The following is a 22,948-nucleotide window of genomic DNA, read 5'->3' as shown; positions in this document are numbered from 1 at the left end:
CATTGTCAGCGCACGCCACATAGGTTATCCGTAATTTCCGAATTGTGAGCGCTAAGTGCTTTTCTGACAAGCACAGAGCTGCCTGGGGAAGCAGGCTATCAATGCCCTTGTCCGCTTGCTGAAAGAATGTCAAGAAAAAAACAAAGACGCTGCCGCTGAGAAGCGCTGTTCTCAAAGCTGTTTGTCGACTTTTTTCTTCTACTCTTCTGTCCGACAGCATAAAGAAACTTGAGTTATTTTTCTTGCTCTGTCGACACGAGAAACAAAGGCGAATCGCTTCCGCCACGCGCAATAGCGTTTGTCGCAACCTGTGGAGCGAAACGAAGTGCTCTGCGTTGCAACAACCGATGCGCAAGAATCTTAGCCCGATTTCTATCGCCTTCAATGTGGGAAGGTGAGTTGTCTGCCGTAACTTTCTTTCTTCTGTGAGGATTACTTCACCTGATAGATGCGGGGCCATGAACCGCAGCGAAATAATCAGGACCCCGAATAGCGGACTTATTATATGCAGGTATTTCATGTAGGTATTGACAACCGCCAAGTTATTCAAGGAATTTAATGAAAATGCATTTTTTACATTAAAAGCTAGATATCAGTTCTTGTACAATATTTGTTATGGACAAGTCACTGACACTGATGCAGCACAAACCACACTTGCGTCAAAACGAAATATTTTAGTTACTCTCTGTGCACGCCTACAGAGCAGTGAATGCGGAAAAATACGAGATTCACGTATGGTTTATTTATTACCAGAAAAGATTGAGCGCTGGAAGTTTGCGGTTGACCGGTCACAGTAATTCCGCATTGCGCATTTAGGGGTGCGCGTTCATGAAATCACTACAAAATTTTCCCGTGCTTAGTTGACTTTTTTGCCCACCTTGGTGGCGTAGTACGCACCGCGTCTACGAGCGAAGTCACGGGGTCTGCTGAAAGGAAGAATATAACTGTGATAGAAACTAGCTGGAAGAAAGTCTGTACGTCCAACGTCTTTTAAACCACTCGGCAGGCGCCTACTTCGACGGCCGAGTTCCAAGGTGCAGGTGTGTTAATGCTACCTTGCATGAATACAAAATCGATTTTACTCGTGAATATTAAAGACTATAGTCTCTCTTGGGGTACTTGAAAGGGTACATTTTGACCTGTCTATGTATCTGTCTGTGTTGAAAGGATAAATTATTATCAAACAATTATGGTATCAACGATATAAAGTAACAACCAGAAAAAAATTAAACAAATGCAGCGGCTGCTGCTACAAAACTAACAGAGCCCGGAGGCTGCCAGTTACAGACACTTACAGAAACACAAAAACAGTTTCAAGTTGATTGGAGAGAAAAGATTAGCATACAAACAATTTACAGTTGCTTACAACGTAGATTAAAATGCGACGAAAACAAAGGTACAAAAACATTCGCTTCAAGAAAGTAGCAATACATGGTACATGGGTGGTATTATTGTCACAACGAGTACTGTAGCGCAATAGCACCCAGTTCTCAGACAAAAATCAACTGTAACAACGAAAATCCCTAAGGATAACGGTCGGGAAACCTACCATGGATAATGACCCTTTTGTTCGACACCACTATAAACCGGGTAGATTAATGTCGCAGAAACTCTTCCTCACCCAGCAGGACCAACTCGCCTTCGAGAAAGGTCACCAGGTGTCTGAAAAAAGGAAAGCAAGGGCCACTGCATACGTAGCCTGCCATTCTGCGCAACGTCATGGAGCGATTGCGTCACAGTACATAAGCGCCAATTACTGCGAATAGTTTGCCTAGGGGAGTGCCAGGGCACTGTTCTCTCAGTTGATACCCTGTAATCCCCAAACTTGGAGCGGCGCGGTGTATGGCGCGCCAAAAGCAACGCGCTACAGTGCAGCTTGAGAACGTGTGTGCCGTGGATACTGGTTGACCGCAGCAGGGACTGGAAGAGTTCTGTGTTACTCCCCAGCGAAATAATCTGTCTTTTGTGGGAAGAATTCGACAAGCTTTTTGCGACTGGATGGTTTTGACGTTCTCGGGCAACCTACCTGGAGTTAGACGCACCCAGGGATGATCTCGATAATCCACTCGCCTGCCCGACCTCGCAGTAGCTACTTTTTTCACACAGCCTGGCATGTTGTTCATTCACAATACCAAGATCAGCATCCAGTGCACGACTTCCGTAGCTTACGTAATTACGGCCTTGAAGAGTCTCGATGGGATAGCTGCACTGGGGGGTTCATGTAGCTGGCCATAGTTGGAGAAAGAACCCGTTTAAACGGGCCCAGAAAGCAGAGGATGAAAAGACTGCCCTGAGTTTCTACGTCAATGCGAAGTGAAGAGACGGCGGTAAGGGCCAAAACCTGGCTTATGAGATCGGTTCAAGGAAAACATTACCCCCAGAGCGGCGTGGGAGGCGCAGGGCACCTCTCGCTAAACGCTCACTGCCTCCATCCCAAAAGAAAGCAAAAATGTCGCGGAACACTTCGTGCTTAACAGGATTGGGAGGGAGCATAATCCAGGAGACAAAAAATATTTTGCAAGAAAAACGCATTTAATAAGATACGCTTTCTCTGAAAAAGAGAAGTTGAAAGACCCAGCCCGGGCAGTTGTCTTTTGAATATCATCAACTAGCTCGGGCCACACGGCTGGTGAAAAACCATGTTCGGTGAACTTGACGCCAAGAATCATTAGGTTGTTACAAAGTTGTTACAGTGGTTCAACGGTACACTCATAAACTCACGACCATGTCTACACATCCAACGCCGCCTGTATAAACATTGCCTAACGCGTGAGCGAAAAATGGCCAAACAGCCACTCTCGTGTTGCTCTCTCCTACCCTTCCCCGCTCCGTTGCCGTCCAGCGTGCTTTCGTGTCCGCCGGTCAGCGCCACTTCTCGGAAACAAAGCAAAATAGCTGAAAGTTGTTTAGCGTTCCCGAGGGGGCGCTCCTACGCCTTCTTGTTTTTCACCATGTCTGTCTGTCTTGGTCTGTCGCTGATAAAACCGCCTTTGCCACGAAGCAAAATCCCTTGTGCTGCCACAGGCTGTTGCCCGCTTTGCGCGCTTATCTGCTCAGATCATAGGCCCCGAAATTTTCTGAGTGGGGCATCCCCCCTCTGTCCCCTCCGCATTTAGGTCTTGTTTTGACCCCGCTGTTCGCACTCCGCATCGGTACGCACTTCTAAAATTGAGGACTGTACTGTACAAGCACCCGGACAGCGTGGCGGGACCCTCAGCTGCTTATCCTTTTGTTTTCTATAATTTTGTGAAATTTACAAGCACGTGATATTTTTTGGAAAGTAATGGTAGAAGTGAGCTCCTGAACAAAAAAAACGTGCACGCACTTTTTTCTTCTCTAAATACTCCAGAGAAAAAAAATCAGTAAGATAATGGCTGCCCCATACGAAAATATCGTTTTTTCTGTTAGCTAAATATGATCCCGACAATCAATACGTTCTTACACTATTTCAGGCCGCCTCCGTAAGTTACCTTTAGAAAAATGCAGCAAGTATGAAGCGAGCGACACGTTGAACGAGATCCCAAGTGTGCCACAGAACTAGCGCCTCGTCGCGGCTAAGATGTGAGCGAAGCGGCCCTTGAAGCCCAACAGGCAAGCTGACAGACACACGTCGTAGAAGTGTGTGCAGCGTTCGGGACTGGCGAGCAGTGACGTAAGGCGAGATGTCCGCCGGCACGCGCCACATAGCGGATCAGTGCCTGAACTAAGCGTATCTACCCTTCCCATTGGAAAGCGCGCGACGCGTTAGACGCTGTTTATACAGGCGGCGTTGACACATCTCAGTCTGGTGACAATGTTTAGACGTCTCAACTTGTTCAGCAAAAACAAAAGATTGCACACATCTGAGGCAACACATCAATACGTCAGTGATATTTTCAGGGTTACTTAAAAATACCTGGATGCTTGATTTAAAGAAAAGTAAGCCCATAAAAATACAAAAGCAGCCACTTACGCTGCCAACAGTAAAGAAAGGTTCCAAAAATGGCGCGTATAATACACGTAGAGTAGCGCGCAGGTACGGTGCCTCGATGCACGCGCGTCTCGTACGGCGGCGCTGGCATAGAGGCTCCCAGCGTGAAGCAGTTGAATGCGGTAAATTTAAATTGACTTGAGCGAACCACTAGCGTATTTATCTTGGCAGGAGCGAGACGAGAGAGGAAGAGCATGAGAGGTGAGCGGGAAAGCGAAAGAAGGCATTTACTTGGTAAATGTCAACGGAAAACTAGCGTCTTGTCGACATTTGCAATGAAAGGAGCAGATAAACGGCTTTTTTTATTTATGTATCATATAGCCCAACAAAATTTTTAAGTGCTGACTACGGTTGTTTACTGCATTTCGATACTGGGGATATGACGACAGAATTTAAAGTTGATCTATTCAAAATGTTGCGTACGTTATCGCTGAGAAGCAAACTTCTAGATATCAAAGAAAACAAATAAAGGGGTGGCCACCCACCATACACTGTTTGGCCGAGTCTTTACGACGTCTTAGGGGCTGGTTTGTGCAGTTGGTGGCCACCTGCCAAGGCCCGCGCAACAAACCTGACAGGCCACCTGACTAGTAGTGGTGCCTCTAGCTTTGTTTGCCCATATCAACTACATCATAACAAGGGTTTAACACCCTTAGCTGAATTTCGAATTTGCTTGTTACTCTACACCTTGCCGCATGAAACAAATGTTTTCCATATTTTTCATTTTCCATAAGCTAAAAAGACATATTCGTGAACTAAAATTGAGTAGAGTGAATTACCAAAGCTATTTCTTCCGAAATAAACAGTTGCATTTCGTCTTCATGACGCCATTCAAATTAATGTGAATTTGAACCAAACATGATCCATCGCTACTGTTTTGCCAGAGAATTAACAGCGGCCGTGATTTCATGACATTGAATTTGTTCCGCTCACTATTTTTGCTTCTTCAGATAGTGTAAATTACAGTATTCTACAGCTTTCTTCAGTCGTGCATTCGCGCTCCGCCGCGACAAACTTTTTTTTGTTCGTCGCACTGGTAAAGAGAAGTATACATGCCTCGTCTCATGACGCTTCACCGCCCACAAACAGCCGCTCAGCTTATACGAAGCAAAAACGACGAACTTCTTGCTATTACGGCTGCAAATGAAACTGCGCTGGGCAATCCCAGGAAATATTCAAGCACATTTCCCCCCGTTCACTCCGCTGTTGCTTTCCATCGCGAGCCAAGGAGATAGGTCAACGAGTGTCGCGGGATGGTGCAAGCACGACTGATGCGAGGACCAGGTAAGCAGAGCGCTTGCTTATTCGCGGGTGTCGTCGTGTCGGCAAAGCAGGAAGCAGTCTGCGTTCCCGGGAGACTACTTTGGCCTGAGCTCAGTGACTTTGGGACTCGGGTGAGTGTGGTTGTTGCACATAGCCTATGTTCTGGCCGTCCCTCTGGGTGCGGTGCCCCGGGCGCGTTCGCTCAGTTTAAGCAACATTTATTTTTGTCACTGAATAAGTCCCTATTGCCCCTTCGCAGCGAGGTTTAGTCAGCGGGGCCAGACCTAAAAGCTTACATCGGGAACCCCTTATAAGCGTATAATGATCTCGTTACTGTGAACCCTACATCAACAAATTTATCAAATTTACGGATATTTTAAGGATCCCCGCCAGGTACCCTGTATTTTAATGCAAAAATATTTCAGAACTGGGAATTTCAATGAAGCGCGTATTTCAGAAGAACGCACGTAATTTATTTCCCTAAATAAAATCGGGGAACATCAGTATTACGAATTCGGCTAAAAGTAACAGCGTCCCAACTCCAGCGTAAAATAGAAACGGTCGTTTCTCTGCGTATTTCCTGACAGCAGTAGCTATCGTTCCCACGTCGAGTGCCAACAGCTAGTGCCACGAGAAAGCTGCAGTTTAATGTGCAGTAGCCTAGCAAGCCTAGCCGCGTTTGCCTCTTTTTCTCTCTCGTTGTGTTGGGTGATGCAGGCCCGTCGGTAATTCTTCACGCTAATCATGTGTGCGTGCGGTTATTTCTTTGTTGTGGAGTATTTTGGTGCGAAGTTCGTGCGGGATCTAAATATTGTTGTGTACGGGAAGGCCGACCCGAGCCGAGCTCCGTCGCCTCCGACATACGTGTGGTAGCGTGGTTTGAAGCGAGCGTTCAGCCAATGTTGCAGCCGTGAGGAAATCCAGAAGCCGTAGGCAAAACGTAACTCGTTTACTTCATAGCAAGAGGTGAGCCGAAGCCAAAGAACAATGCTCCAACGGGCGAGGTTACGGTACAGGACTGGAGCAGAGTGACAGCATTGATTCACTGCTCAAACAGAAATGAAGTACAGCGCTTCGGGGGCCTTATTTATACCCAAAGCGTCAACGGTCAAAACAAGCATTTTTTCTACATTCTGCATACGACACGATCGACACAGACGCACACAACACTCTTTCCAGAGTTCTTGAGCAGTCGGTAGTAGCGGCGCACGCTGAGTCTGAGAGAAGGGAGAGAGGTGGTCTCCGCAGCGGACACGGGGCTTCCGTGTCCTTCGGACAAGTCTCGGCCTGTTGCGTCGGCACGCCACCGAAGTTTGATCACGCCGAGAACGAGGCGCCTGAGATCCAGACACGTCGCAGCTTGCTTGAATTGTCGGCTGCAAGTGTAAGTCACCGAGAGGGGGGCCTGCTCGAAAGGCGCACGTAGTGAAGGCTTCGTCGCACAGCCAAGGAGTATTGAACGAAGTCAAGCGGTGGGCTGATTCGTAACAATATGGATGCAGCTAGCGACAAAGCAAAGAAGAAGCGAGAGAAGTCATCCTCTTTAGTGACAATGACGACGCGAAGGAAGACGACTGTGGTTCTCCGAACAAGGAAGAAGATGTAATCGTGTTGAGCATTCATGTTTTAGTGCACATGAATACATTCCACACTTTCATAGCTCGGTGACATGACGTACCCGTTGAGGTGTTGTGCAAGGTGGAATACGTAGAGGCATTCCTAATCGATCATTTGTGCTACACGCGTCAGAAGAAAATAACTGATTACTTCAAATAAAGTAGCTTTGAAGTAAGCCCAGCATTTTTATTTGAGAGTTTGCCTGTCTGCACGCGCGTCTACTGCTAACGTCCGTCATTTCAAGTCGTAAGTTTTAGAACTGGCTTATAATCGCCAGTTTTTCACTGCGACGATATTTTAAAATAACGAACGATTTTCGGTGGTGCCGCGTGATTTGTTATATCGAGATTCGACTGTATTCGATAATTTCTTTCAAGCTTGCTATAACATTAGTGCAATAGTTATCGGCGACACAACATTCTTTTTAGTAAACAAAACTTCTATTTTGTCTTCATGGCCACTTTAAAAGAACACACAGCGCAAACCTTATACATGTCCACACCATCCGCAATCAGGAGCCACTGCTGACTACTTTATTTACAGCTCATCGACAAACGCGGTGGCTCTCCACTTTTAGCACCAATAACGACTGTCAGATAGACAGCCTGCCACTGCCCTTTATGAAAATCACAATCCCAAGGCGGCATTCCGCTCTTCGGTTTGGCGACGAGCGCGTCGTGCCCAAATCGGTGAGAGGAAGCTGGGTGATGGCGAAACGAAGGAGTGCCCGAACGCGCGTCCATACAAAACTCTGCTTGCAATCACACATTGACCATACCGTACAATGTAAACGATCAGGGTTTCTTATTTTAGATTATTTCATCGCTGCAGCGATCCTCATGACTATGGACAAAATCCTCCTGGCGAGGACCGTATAATTCGTCAGCCGTGTTGCGGCGATCGACAAGAAACGTTTGCAGTAGCCTAACTAGTGAGCACTTCGGTGAGCCTTTGTGCGCCCAACAGACTGTAGACGCTCGAGTGACGGTCCACGATTTAAAAAGAAGGCGCCTTTGCACTTGTCAAGCCAGCGCTGCCTGCCACCCTCAAGCGCAGGAAACCATTAAATACACAAAAATGCCGAACAAGGGGAGTAGCACAGCCTTCCCGCTAGCTTAGTTGGTATTTCAGTTGGATTTGAGTAACACTCAGGATAGCATATTTTTCTCCACTTTCTGTCTCTCAAACATTTCAAAAACATCTCCCTTCCAAGAAGAATACGACGGACCACTTCCGTTTTGCCTTCCTTGGTGTTCTTGACTGCCAGCCTGCCTTTCTGTGTTTGTTAACAAGTCTCTCATTTGCAATTCTGATTCAGTGTGTATATTTGACGCACGAGCTTTTGCATCCCGCATTCCAGGACAGTACAGTGAGTCTCGAAGTGGTGTATATAAGGTTTTATTGCCACATCAACTAATTGACCTGCATTCGGTACAGGTAATTCGCAAATGACTATGGATTGGAACTGACATAACAAACTAGTTTGTACAACAGAGCTAAAGATCATGAAACAAAACAGCCAGCGATATATCCACACACGGCCACGTTCTTTAGCACGTAACCATTACATCAAAACCTGAACGTACGTAAGTGATCTTGAAAAATTCATAGAAGCACCCAGCGCGGTACATTTTGAGCAAACGCAGTCATCTTTTTACGCGTTTCTACTCGCGTGGCTTACACAACTTTGCCAGTGTGTTTCAAACATTCAGTCGCAGATTGCAAAAGAAAGGAAACGAAAGAGAAGCCGCGTGCACGAGTAGTGTCATGTTTATGCAGTAGGCGCCTACTTCGCCAAGCTTTCCTCGCTCCTTGTTTCCTGGTAGTGAAAACCCGGCGGCGCGCATCTCGTGTTTCGTTATCGGGCTTTGCTCCACATTGTTTTCGTGGAAGCTGTACACTGCGGAGGTGTTATGTAGGTGGCAACTGGTTGCCACACGGCATTTCCGTTGCTCGGAAGACCTGAATAGCTTTCAAAGCCATATGCATCGTTCGTAAACATGCAAATTGAGATTAGCGCGTCTAAAGCACGCCAAGGGATGCGTGAATATCCCAAGAAGCTGAAATTGCAAAGCCCAAGCATGGTAAATCATGAGCGGTCAATGTGTCTGAGATTGGCAATACCTCAGGCGTCATTATTGTCTCGTTTTTGGGAAAGGTGACAAGCGAACAGTTGGCCAAGCTATGGAAGGTCAATACTGGACAATGCTTTGCAAAGCATGTTGCTATAATAACGCCTACACCTGGACCCCACGCCAATTTTCATACACATTTTTTCACTTTCCGTCCAATGAGTGGGGCCAATGCTTATTCAATGAGTTACGTTGCGGCCTGATTTCCGATTTATACAAGCCACTATGCCGAAAATTGTTAAAGCAACGATAAAATATTTTAATGCGCGCATTAAATAATTTTCTGTGCAATGGCATGCAGAAAACAAAAAATCACCACGCAAGCAATTGGTAGAATAGGCACTGGCGAAAATGATAACGGCATGAATTAAACAAATTTTTTAACAGTATCTTCAATTATTTCAAGTGAAGGCGTTTTTCAAGTTTCTACGCGAAGACTTGAAAAACATTTGTACCTCAAGTCGACAAGGGTTTCACACAAATACGATTATGACTTAAGTTCATTGCGTTAAATTAAATTTAATATTAAAAAATCTAGACCACGTAGAATAACAGAAATGAATTTCAAAGGGTATAATTCGCTGGCTTATAGAATGCACGTGAGAATTGCTTGGAGCGTCGGTGTGCATATCTATGGCAATTACATAACGGCACTGGGCACAATAAACGAATTCTTAGGGGAGGAATACGAAACTAGCCTAAAAGAAGCAGCAGAACAACCCACCTCTCTTTTCTTACTCTTTTATTATGCACATCACCCATTTATACGCCACAAGACACATATCTAACGACTGCAAGAATAGAAAATAATGTTCTTCACTAAATGCTTCAACATGAAAGCGAAACACACAAATATTAGACAGAAAAAAGGCTCATACAGCGCCAATCAATTCCTGCTGTGTTTAGCAGCTTCACATGCTTAGAAAAGGGAGAAACTCAGGTAGATGTAAACAATAACTTTTTTGCAATAATGCACCCATCACCCTTGAAGAAAATGTGTAGTTCAACAGCAATATTCCTCGCATTTCCAGCTTGGGACACATGTTCCCTGTGCTGCATCCGCCCCGTCGCCACGGGAAGCACCCTTACGTGGTAGCGCTTGTAATACGTAAAAAGCATTCACTGCAGTGTTAAACGTAAGCTAATTACTAAACACAGTAGTAGCTAGAACCCTTTAACGCATCTGCCTGTCAAAATATTCAACGTAAACTATAAATCTTGCTAACGCTCGCTCTCAAGCTAAACAAATACTATGCTCTTCACTTTTCAGTGCCACGTTTTAAAACAGCAGCACTTGGTTCGTTATGAAAAAAACAGAACTGCATTTCCCTTCAACTCTGTTTCCACAGTAGCAGAACTTAAGGCTCGTGCCTTCAGTCGGGAAATCAGCCTTTCCTCCACCCAAGGCTCCTTTATTTGTGCGTGTCGTCCAATTGAATCAGCAACAAAATCGGGCGTCGGGAAATTGCCCTACTCGCTCGCCAGCGTGCGCCCTGTCTCATTCAGCGTGCGCCCTGTCTCCCGATGTCTCATTCCCTCCAACGCGGTTCTGGGTTTCATCATGGCACCGTTTCCTAGGAGAACTTGCATATTACCAGAGTCGTTCAAGGACACTGATATTACTTTCTTGCATTGCCTACTTTTCTTGCCTACTTGCTCTAATCAAGCACTCCGCCAGTCCACGTAATACGCGCACAGGGGGGATCAAAAGAGATGCGAACAACGGGGCGCACAGCCTCCGACAAATGCCGCACCGTCTGGCTGCACTGTCAGTAAACAGCGCGCATGCGTAGTCCTTTCAGAGCGTTACAGAGTGTGGCCTACATTTACGGGAAATGCTTGATAAAGAAGCGACGCCGGACATTTATTTTGAGGCGTGTTTTTATGCTCTGTCGGAACTGAGCATCCTGTTATCTACTACATTCGAGGGCCAAGCGCGAAGCAGGTTAACGGATTGCAGAATGTCCTTCAACCATCATACTGCTCAGTGGCTACACAGCTTGAAAAGGCGCCTCAAAATAAACGACCGGCGTTAGTTCTTGATCAAGCATTTCCCATAAATGCAGGCCACACCACTCTCTAACGCTCTCGAAGAAATGCGCACGCATGCAGTTTACTGACTTCGCAGCCAGATGGTGCAGCATGCGTCGGAGGCTGTGCGCTCCGTTGTTCGCATTTCTTTTAGGGCCCTATTCTCGACTGCACAAATTGCCGGCAATTCAGGCAATTTTCCGGAAGTCTTTTCTGATTGGCTTTCAATTTTGGTCATGTGCTTCCGGTTGACAAAGCGGTTGTGTGTGCTGTCGTCATTTTGACGTTTCATGTGGTCTGCGGACACCAGTTCTAAAGTTTGACTTATTTCTCGTTACTAAAGGCACATAATTCTTGGCCGGCAATGAAAAACCAGACTAAATGCAGTGGACATGACAACGTAAGCCTGTATTTGCTATTCAACAACAATACTGCTTGTAATACACACCCCCTCTGTGATTGGCTGAGAAGGCCTGACGTAATTTAAACACTTGGCGGGAACGATTACGTCATGCATTGGCAACTTCAGCCTGCGTAAAAGTGACGTAATGCTACGTAACAGCTTGAAAATGGCGTCTGTTTTTGTCGCAAAATACAAGCAAAAGAGGGCAAACTATTGCCCCGGCTTACGGCGCCGCGAAATGTGCGGCAATTTGCAGCAGGCGCAGTTTCGCATGCGCGCTGTTTAAAGCCTGTTTCCTACCGAAACAAATTATAGTTTCAACTACTTCCAAGTCAGCGACCGTGGAACATACAAATAACATGCAGTATTTTGCTTTTATGTTTGGCAATGAAATAAAAATTATTTGTTTGGCGTAACCGCAACATAAGAGGGCAGTACAAGCCTCTCCATGACAAAGAGAACCCAATGCATGGAATTTGTCCATACTTGTCCTAGTAAGCTGTTGGGTCACATGATCGAACTCAAGAGAAAAATAACAATGAAAAGTGACTATTTAGTTTATTACAGCGCTGATTGCAGTCGAGCTTGACGAATGAGTCAATCGGCGACATCGGTGCGCTCCGCGGTTATCAGGCGTAGCGCTTCGCTGCTCTTATGTGTCATAGAAGCGATGGTCGCGGCCGTCTTTTTCTGTGATCACGCCATAAACTTGTAACATAGCAGCAGACGATGGCGTGGCGGCGGTGGCGGCAGGGAAGGTGATAACGCAACAAAGCTTGCATTGAAGCAGAGAGCCCAGCTATGTTAATAAAAGCGATTGAAAGAAATAAATAGATACGGTAAAAAAATTGTGTGATGTTCTTTAGCTCGACATCCGCCTTTCGCTCGCTTTTCGATCAACGTTACTCGATCGCCTTGTGGTGTTGGCGCCAAATTTGACCTCCAGAGATGTGTTTTTCTTGTCAGCCTCAGCTACCGTCTCAATTTTTATAGTACATGCGAAGTGTTTTTATAACTTTCTTGCACAATATTTGATACCTTGGTAGCGATCTTTATGAGTGACTCGTCAAATTACACTGCATGTCGTCATAGCTATAGGTGCAGCACGTCACTGATTGCTTACGTCGTGCTTACGCAAAAAAAACATGGGCGAAATGCCGGCAATTTGTGCAGTCGAGAATAGGGCCCTTAATCCCCCTGTACAGTCGCGTGCGATTTGAAGGTAATCGCGCGAGCGTCGACCCACCACAGCGATAACGCCCCCTCGCTGCTTGTTTTACTGCGCCTGGTTCCTAGCTTACGCATTCTTCTCTCCCGCGGTCGCTGTTTATTCAAGCAGCCATCACTCCCGCGGCAAAACCAGTGACGCATTCCTCCTTTTTTATCGCGCAAGCAGCGACGACGTCCCACTTGTCGTATCTTCCAGCAGTTCTCGAAAAGGTGCGCGCAAACTCATTGGCTAGAAATACTGAGCACTTATCACAGTCGGTACTATCGCTTCTCACGATAACAAAGAAAAAAGAGCATGCGTGATTACAACCACACAAAATCACCACATTGCGGAAAGGGTGGTTCACTATCCGCGGGAGTGATGACTGCTTGAAGGAAGAGCATTTGATGGAGAGGAGAATGCGTAAACTAGGTCCCAGGAACGCCGAAAAATGCCGCGCGGGGTCGTAATCGTCTTTATCGGTCGAAGCTCGCGCGATTACCTTCAAATTGCACGCGACTGTACGCTGTGGGGCCGCGGTGGCGAGTGAATGCGGTACTTTCACGACGCATAACTTTGTTGCCGAGCTATACGAGTACGGCACGCAATCACGGCGCCCGTTTTAGGGCCGCGCTTCGGCCGCTGCCGCTCTCGCGCCACAATAGCTGCGAGGCGCACTGCAAAGAATGAACAGAGTCTCGGGTAGGGGTGAGTAATAGTTTCACGACGTTTGCGAGGCGCCAGTAGAAGATAGCTAGAATTGGCGTCACACTAATTGAAGCACGGTATGCGACCGCTTCCGTCTTTTCAAGAATCCACAACACCACGTATCATTCAAAAAGTAGACCCGTTATAAACGACATCGCAAGTTGAGGCGGGGACGAGCGCAAGCTCTTACGTTTCCAGCGGCAGTAGGCAAACGGCGTTATTCCACAGGCAGATATGCTTCAAACACACGTCACTGGCACCAAAACGCACGTCGCAGGCACGGCGGTTGATAAACTGAAAAACAGAGACCCGAGACAGCGACATATGCCATGACATATGCCGAGACATATGCCATGAAGAAAAATGAAGAGCGGAAGGGTACAAACGCTAGTAGATCGCCGGCCAGCGTTGCGTTAAAACACACAAATTTCCGATGCCTAAGGAACGTGATAAAATCTCGCAGGTTATTTCAAATACCCTGCTGTCTTGTTTAGTTGACCTTGTTTGCGACGCAGTGCCGTAACCAGTCTGGCAGCTACTTTTTGCTGCGCTGTCACCTGTTCATTTCCGACCGACGTGTTGAAACGCGACAGGCACGCTTGGTTGGCCGCATGATTTTATCGCTTGGATGAAGCTTTGCCACCGATGCGCTTTCTGTGTGACGCTGCTTCCGGTCAGGGTTTGCTTGGCGCTCGAGTAGTCTTTTACCTGGGGCCCTATTCTCGACTGCACAAATTCCCTGGCAATTCGTCATTTTTTCGCGTAAGCACGAAGTAAGCAATCAGTGACGTGATGCACGTATAGCTATGACGACGTGCAGTGTAATTTTACGCTTCACTCATAAAGATCAAAACCAAGGTATCAAATATTGCGCATAAAAGATACAAAAACACTTAGCGCATACTATAAAAATTAAGACGGTAGCTGAGGCTGGCAAGAGAAACATTTCTGCAGGTCATAATTGGCGTCAACACCCCAAAGCGATCGAGTAACGTTGATCCAAAAGCGACCGAAAGGCGGATGTTGAGCTAAAAAACATCAAACAATCTTTTTACCGTATCTATTTATTTCTTTCAATCGCTTTTAGTAACATAGTTGGCTCTCTGCTTCGATGCAAGCTGTGTTGCGTTATGACCTTCGCGGGAGCCACCGCCGCCATGCTATGGTCTGCTGCTATGTTATAAGTTTATGGCGTGATCACAAAAAAAGACGGCCGCGACCATCGCTTGTATGCGAAGCGCTACACCTGATAACCGCGGAGCCCACCGATGTCGCCGACTTACTCATTCGTCAAGCTTGACTTCAATTAGCGCTGTAATAAACAAAAGAGTCACTTTTCTTTGTTATTTTTCTCTTGAGTTCGATCATGTGACCCAGAAGCTTACTACTAGGAGTGTAGACAAATGCCATGCATTGGGTTCTCTTTGTCATGGACAGGCTTGTACTGCCCTCTTATGTTGGGGTTACTCCAAACAAAATAATTTTTTTTATTGCCAAACCTAAAATCAAAAACTGCACGTTATTTGTATGCTCCATGATCGCTGACTTGGAAACAGTTTTCAAAAAATTAAAACGAGCGCTCGTCCCGTCCACTATGTTTCTCTGTCCCCGTCCTTTGCGCTCGTTTTAATTTTTTGAAGCCATGAACCAACACGCCCAACAAGGCATTCTGTTGCAAACAGTCGAAACTATTATTTCTTTCTGTAGAAAACAGGCTTCAAACCAAGCGTCATGCGAAACTGTGCTTGCTGCGAATTCTCGGACATTTCGTGGCGCCGAAGGTCGGCAAAATTTTGTGCCCTATTTCGCGGAAAAAGCAGCCGCCATTTTCAAGTTGTTACGTAACATTACGTCGCTTTTATGCAGACTGAAGTTACCAGTGTGTGACGTGATCGTTCCCGCCAACTGTTTGAATTACGTAACGCCTCCTCAGTTAATAACAGAGCGGGCGTGTATTAAAAGCAGTATTCTTGTTTATTTTTTTTTATTTTTTTTATTTAAAATATACTGCAAGCCCATTGAAGGGCCCAAGCAGGAGGGGCATCAAAAGGAAAAAAATGCAGGCGCAATACACATAGTTTGAAGAGTTTGAACAAATACAGGAATGCACCAACGTTGTAAAAATACGCAATAGACGTGGCACACTGTTGGAAATAGATTGATAGATGAAAATAGATTGTACTCATACACCTTAACAGCAAAGACAGGCATACGTTGTCATATCCGGTGCAGTTAGTCTAGTTTTTCATTGCCGGCCAAGAATTATGGGCTCTCAGTAAAGAGAAATAAGGCAGCCTTTAGAACTGTTGACAGTAAACGTTATGAAACGTCAAAATGACGAAACCAAACACAACCGCTTTGTCAACCGGAAGCGCGTGACCAAAATTGAAAGCCAATCACAAAAGACTTCCGGAAAATTTCCCAGTTCCCTGGGAATTTGTGCAGTCGAGAATAGGGCCCCTGATGTACGATGTGTGGCTCAGAAGCCAATGGCTACCCATGGAGTTTCCAGTCAATGATGATGATGGTTGGGTGTTAATGGCGCAAGGCCGCCTGGGTCAAAGAGCGCCAAAGCAGTTGTTACATATGAGTGATGGAGGAAAACACTAAAATCGGTTAGAAGAACAAAAGTAAAATCAGTGAAAGACAGTGAGGATAGCTGGTGTACAGTGCCAATTGTGGTTATGCGTGGTATGAAACTAAGTATTTCCAATCATTGGTTATAGGCCAATGCTGCTTGGGATACGCACAGACACCGAAAATCTACGTCAGAGGCTTGATCATAAAATTTCTTGAATCTTTAAATGTAATTGGGATAATTATCCTCACTCATAACGGGCGAATTATCACAATCCTTATAACAGCTCCAAATGTAGTTTGGCGGTCCAACTAGAAACTAAAGAAAATTCTGGAAATTTTTCTACGTTGATCTTCCCTACAGGAGGCCGGGGGCATAGTCGTTTTTTCCAGTGTTAATGGCGGTTCTGGTCGCCCCATCCGCAATCAAAGGGGCCTCATAGGTTCCTGCCATTACCAGGCGCATTAACAATAAGCGCAAAGCTGCAATAACGCTGTCCACCCACGTCGTCTGATCAGAATTGCACGAAAACTGTACGCAATTGAGGCAGTCAGTGAGTGACTGAGGATGCCATGATTTGAAGCGCAACAGAAACACACGGACGAAGAACAGAGTAGACGAGACTAGCGCCAGTCTCGCCTACTCTGCTCTTCGTCCGTGTGCTTTTGTTGCGCTTCGAATCATGGCATATATTCACCAACTAGCCCAGTAATAAGTTCTTCTCAGTGACACAGGAGTCGCTCAAAGCGTTCTTGATTTGACGACCTGCTCGAGAGCAGTAACAATTCGTATGTAATGCTCTTCAGTAAGGGTTCTGGCAGGAATAATTAAGTCCACGCTTCGAGTGCGGCCTTGGCTTAAAGAAATTCACACCGCAACAACGCTGTGTATGCCTTTGGGTACTGAACGCAGGACATACAATAAAACAATAACGTCTTCTCAATACTAGTTACTGTGCGCACTACGAACGCTTGGTTGCGATGTTTTGAACTATGGAGATTTATCAACCCGCTCAGCTCGCGGTACCATGTTAGCCACTGCATGGATGTTTCAACATACAGTTTATCGCTATTCAAATTCGATTGACCCAATTCATAATTTACAGGAAGTGTCTGTAATAGTTCCTCAGCGCCACGCCATACAATCTGAATACTGTGAATAATTTTATATGCAAGGAGCGTTTGTGGTGTTTTCCCTCCGAAAAATAATTACAAACTTGTGTTTTTCTTTCACAGAACGAAACAAAGGTCTACATGTGGCGACACCTCCTACCAGCGATCTTTTTAGGCCTCTTCCACTTCACCATCGCGGATGTGAGACGAGCAACAAGGCTAGGTCCCGTGTTGGGAAAGGAGATCACCGTCTTAGGCACAACTGTGGAGCAGTACTTAAGCATACCGTTCGCTGAACCACCTCTAGGACGCCTTCGATTTCGTCCGCCATTACCCGCCAGGCCATGGGTTCGTACCTACGACGCCAGGTCGCGTCGCACCGCCTGCCCTCAACCAATGTTCCCCGAAGCGGCCACGAACGGAATCGAATACACTGAAAACTGTCTCCATCTCAACGTGTGGACTTCACGCGCGAGGAGTGGCAGAGTAACGAGACTGGTCCCGGTTCTTGTTTGGATTTACGGTGGAGGCTTTAATTACGGAACAGCGTCTGACCGTACCTACAACGGTTCCATACTGGCTGCCGAAACTGGGCACGTTGTCGTGTCAATGAATTACCGATTGAGCATCTTTGGATTCCTTCATACCCCGTCCAATGAAGCACCCGGCAATAATGGCTTCATGGACCAAGCACTAGCACTCATGTGGGTTCAAGACAACATCCAGTATTTTGGCGGCGACCCATCGACGGTCACGCTTTTTGGGGAGAGCGCCGGTGCCGTCAGCATTCACGCACATCTACTCTCGCCCATAAGCCGGGGTCTGTTTCGCAGGGCCGTGCTGCTCAGTGGCAACCTGTACGCAATTGACTTCTACGAATCCCCCATGGAAAGCATGGCTAAAGGCAACAGAATCGCAACGATGGCAGGTTGTGCGCATGAAGGCCAGAGCCTTGCTTCGCACCCGCACGAAGTCCTCGCCTGCCTTCGGAATGTGTCGGCCGACGAACTGGTAACGCTTTCTTACAACGCTACGAAGCCGAAGCCTAACCCTTTCTGGCCGACCTCCCACAACCAGTTTCTTCCCTTTGATCCAAGGCTGGCGACGGAGCTTGGCTTGTTCAGTAATGTGAGCATTATTTCAGGCGTAACGTCTGACGAGATGAGCTGGATGCTCAACTTTCCTCCCTCAAGCGAACTGTTGAAAAAAGGCCTTAATACGTCCACGGCCGCAAATATCAGGGAAACCATGACAAAAGCTGTCGGAGAACTAGTGAGAATAGATATTCCGTTTCTTCTACAGAACTACATAAATGAAACTTCCAGCGAAAGCAACTTTGGCCTCGTCAGGCGCTACGTGGACTACATTTCCGACCGTTTCTTCAACTGCCCCGCGCATATTTTTGCCAGCGCATATGCTGCGTGGGGAAACAAGGTTTTCAGCTATGTATTCGACCACAGACCCTCTAACACGACCCTCCCTGCGTGGACAGGCGCACCCCATGCCAGTGACCTCCCATTCTTGTTTGGATTTCCTCTCGTTGATGCTGGAACATCACCTGCTGGCAGCTACCGCGCTAGCAAAGAGCTTATACAAGTTTTGTCGTCATTTGCGGAATGCGGGTGAGTCGATACTCTGTTTTTTGCGAACTGCATGTCGTTTTTTTATAATACCCAATAAGTGACGGAAACACTATAAACCCACAGTGCATACGTACAGTCGTCAAGAGTGTTAACAATAACGAAGAACTAGGGGCCAGCCTATGAACAGAGCGGCAGATTACGATAGCCACCGGCACATCTACGGCGGCTGATAATCGGTGCTCCCGATGCTGACTTTCTGCACTCGGCAGCACAACCTCGCTGATTACCCAGGGCGCTATAGCTACCTGCCGACCTGTGCATACGCTGACACCTCGTTCTTTGTTGTTAACACTTTTGATGGCTGTACATAATTGAGTAAAAGTCAACCGTGTCAGGGGCCGATTTTATCGAACTAGGTTCGCCTAAAGTTGGTACAGGGTGGTGCGTCCGACGTGGCACGTCCTTTTACTTATAGCCATTAAACTGGCATATGCTGAAAGAAGTACGGGTGCTGTGCAACACACAACACGTGTTTATTTTAATTCTGTAGGCCAGCTGCGGCGCTTTTGTATATTGCGGCATAGTCTATCAACAAAGGGCAATTACACAAACAATAAATGTAAAGTAATCGCAATACGCTTGAGCTGGAGCGTTAGGAAACGCCATTTTTAGGGGTAGTATGCCAGCGACACAACATTTGAAACAAGCCATATAACAAGCAGCCTCACCGGGGGGGTGGAGTGATTTTTCGTGACCCCCTGCATGTTTCAGAACGCGGTGGTTAACTTGAAGGCGATCTGTCGGCACGCGAGCGGATGGCAAATTAGCGAGGAATAATTGCCTCCCTGAAATACCGATAGCACACTCTAAGGTGACGCAGCGATGGAACGGGACCTTCTCAAGACAAATAAAGAGCAAGGTGCTCCAGAAGGGACGGCTGAAAAGGATGTGCATTCCAAACGACCATATATGTGTGGTGTCCGGAAAAAGAACAAATGATTCGACACGCCCTGTTAGAGCGTCCTAGTATCTATAGCAAGGTCAGGAACGCATCTACATTCCAGAAACATTCCGTCTTTTATGATATATACATAAACTAAAATTCACACAATAACATAACGGCAACAGGTACGACCGAGAGCGGAATAATAAGTATCTCTGGTTAATAGCTACCGGTGCTAAAACTAAAAAGGCGCTATTTGGCGCTGCGGTATTAGCGAGGTGACAAGGCATCACCCCATACGCACGTGATGAGTATGACCGGGTCGGTGAGCAGGTGATGCAAGACCCAGCACATTGTGCAAACTTCTCATTCACTCAGCATCGAATTTTTGCATGATACGTGGAGCGCTTACAAAGCTTCCCGGTAGAGCCCCACTTCCCATCACTACTTGCCTGTGCCAGGAGGGTGAAAAATTATCAAAAAACAAGCGTGACAACATTCAAAACTGGCACCGACCATGCGTGTCTGAAATCCACGAAAGACGTGTCGGCTTCCGTACGGGTGCCTTGTTCACATTGAAAAGCGGGGGCGACTGTGATTCGGTTATGTTTGCTTCAAGATGTGATGTAGGCAACGTGCGTACACGTGTGGGAAGTTGCCGTCATTGCGATTAAGTGTGTGCTCCGTGGTCTGGATTGTCAGGGATTCAAGATAAAGCCGTGAGGTGCAATTCTTCTCTTTCCCGGTTATTTCCCAATCTATTTCATGGGGAGTTGCTTCTGCGTGTTAGGCGAGAGCGTTAGAAGACACGTCCTTTTTCTTACCTCGTTCTTGTGCTGCTTGAGCCTTTAGTGAAAATTGCCTGTATCACCGACATAGCTTGGGTCGCAGTCTGCTCAAGGAATGCTGCAGACACGTGGCTGCAGATAACGCCTGGCAACGTTTCTTGTGTGAGCTTGTCCTTCACGTTCACCAGAGAGTGGCGTAACTTTTTTGTTGGCACGTGCGCTACCTGTACATTGTAGGGGCGCAGAACACGCGCCAAGTGCTCGCTAATTCCAGGTACATACGCTATCGGAGCACGACGATTGGAACGCATGTTGCCGGACAGCGCAGGACGTTCTAGCTGACGTTCCACGGAATGCAAAAATGAGTCATGGTACCACTTGCAGAGAGATCCCCATGCACGTGTTACATATCCGCGGCGACATCTTCTGGTTTCTTGCAAACCCTGTTCACACGGCTTACAAGTGAGGCAATTACACACCGTTTCTGGGTAGCGAGCCGTGTGGGTGCTGTTTCTGTACACGCTGAACGTCAAGGATTTTCCTTCGCGCTTTACCAGGACAAGAATAGGCAGAATCTGAGCTAGTTGGATAATACTTAAAATAATACTGGCCAGCCTAAATTTAACTGGGTACGCAGACAATCACAAGAAACGAAGCACAAGCGCTGACACTACCAACTGAATTTTATTACATTTATACATTGTACATTTGTACATTTATACCCTCTAGCCACATGGTCCCGGAGCAACATTGCGCAGAAATAGTTTTTCTTTATCGGTTAGCGAAACCGACGCAGTACTGATACAATCGTCGGCGCCCTCTTCAATTTCCAGGACGTCCAGGAACGGAATCTCGCCGTGCTGCTCCTCCTCTACGGTAAACCTGCTTGCGTCATCCATGCTGTTCAGGTGCGCTGTAAATGCAGTCAGTGCTTCGTTCTTCAAACACTGAAGCAATCGTCTACGTAACGTAGAAAGGTTTTGGGCGCAGGACGGAACGAATTGTATGCACGTTGCTCAAGCGATTCCATCGTAAGATTTGCTGCTGTGACTGATACGGCTGCGCCCATCGCTGTCCCGTGTGCCTGCTTGTAAAACGTGCGCTCGAAAGTGAAGTACGTGTTCTCAAGGCCGAACCTCAGGAGCCGCTGCAAATCCGGGATTTCAATAGGCGGCACATCAATCCGGGACATCAATAGGCAAATCTGGGACTTCAATCCGGGACTTCAATAGGACTTCAATAGAGGAGGAGTAGCACGGCAAGATTCCGTTCCTGGACATCTTGGTAAAGCGCGAAGGAAAATCGTTGACGTTCAGCGTGCACAGAAAGAGAAAAGGGAAGAATTGCTCCTCACGGCTTCATCCTGAATCCCTGAAAATCCAGACCACGGAGCACACCGTTAATCGCAATGACGGCCACTTCCCACACGTGTACGCACGTTACCTACGTCACATCTTGAATCAAACATAACCCGATCACTTTCGCTCCCACTTTTCATTGTGAACAAGACACCCGTACGGGAGCCGAAACGTCTTTTTCTGGATTTGAAACATTCTTGGTTGGCGCCAGTTTTTATTGCTGTCATGTGTTTCCCTGACCCGACGGGCTTCCGTCCAACCCTCGATTTCAAAAACAAGCGTGCTGCTATAAGGTCATAAAACACGACATTTGGTCAAAGATTACCCGCCGTGAAACCTTGAGTCGAACACATTCGGACGGAAACAGTGGGGATGAAGAATGAACTAACGAACCCTAGCGCTATCAACTACCTAACTGTTTTGTTTCCTGCATTCTCCTCATCTTCACAAGGCGGCCTACACTCTCAAATGCCCACGCCTGGCCCCCGTACACGGAAAACAACCCCGTGTCTGTGGTGCTTGGTTCGGGAACGTGCACCCTTATCCACGGTCACCGTGTTGCCAAGTGCCAACTGTGGAAGAGCTTCCTCAAGCCCCGAATCGCTTTTCTCAATCATCGACAACAACTATATGAACTCCTGCGCGTCTTGTTCAATCTTAGGTGGTATGCATCGTAAGGAAGTTATGTCAGCAATAAAAGAGAACCTCACGAGTTGCCAAGTGGACATTTGACTTGCATTCAATTCATTTTACAAACTTCTGCGTTACTTTGTGTGAGTGTTTCGCCAGCTTGCCTCACGGTATAAGCGCACAAATCTTGAAGCGGGTGATGATGATGGTTCGGATTTTTATGGCGCAAGGCCGACTAAGGGCAAAAAGCGCCAATGAAGTTATTTTATAAGGACGAAGTTTCAGTAAAGGTAACACATTTAACTAAAAATATATGTGAAATGACAAAAAAGACAATGTAGATGACTGGTGTAAAGGGCTAGCGTTTCAACGTGCACGGTAAGTGATGAGGTGTAAAAACTGGACATCACTAAGGAACGTAAAGGTACGCTTGTGAGTAATTATGAGGTCATCCCATAAAAAGTACGATGGGTGTAGGGGAATGTGTTGTCTGTATAGTTGTGCGTTTGTGTGTGTCTTGTTGTTTCTAGTCGCTTGCATTGTATGAGGATGTGGATCCCGGACAGGGCCTCTCCACACCTGCTGCACAGAGGTCTTGCAGAACCAGTGAGCAGGTGCGAGT

General features: G+C 46.7%; 1 protein-coding gene across 2 annotated transcripts; it reads left to right on the top strand.

Moving 5' to 3' along the window:
* Positions 1 to 261: 261 nt before the first annotated feature.
* On the top strand, positions 262 to 22,419 carry LOC144175951 (cholinesterase-like). Of its 2 annotated transcripts, none has more exons than XM_077705018.1 (3): positions 262 to 394; positions 17,148 to 18,646; positions 22,148 to 22,419. In XM_077705018.1, exons 2-3 carry the CDS (start codon positions 17,166 to 17,168, stop codon positions 22,371 to 22,373), a joined length of 1,707 nt encoding a protein of 568 aa, XP_077561144.1. In that variant the 5' UTR covers positions 262 to 394; positions 17,148 to 17,165; the 3' UTR covers positions 22,374 to 22,419. The 2 variants fall into 2 exon arrangements, with proteins under 2 accessions (XP_077561144.1, XP_077561143.1); XM_077705017.1 differs by lacking the exon at positions 262 to 394 and adding an exon at positions 5,208 to 5,364.
* Positions 22,420 to 22,948: the final 529 nt, after the last annotated feature.

Source organism: Haemaphysalis longicornis, unplaced genomic scaffold (assembly GCF_048455015.1).
Source record: "Haemaphysalis longicornis isolate Haplotype H1 unplaced genomic scaffold, Haemaphysalis longicornis Haplotype H1 scaffold_3, whole genome shotgun sequence".
NCBI lineage: Eukaryota > Metazoa > Arthropoda > Arachnida > Ixodida > Ixodidae > Haemaphysalis > Haemaphysalis longicornis.
This window is presented reverse-complemented; position numbering and strand designations above follow the sequence as displayed.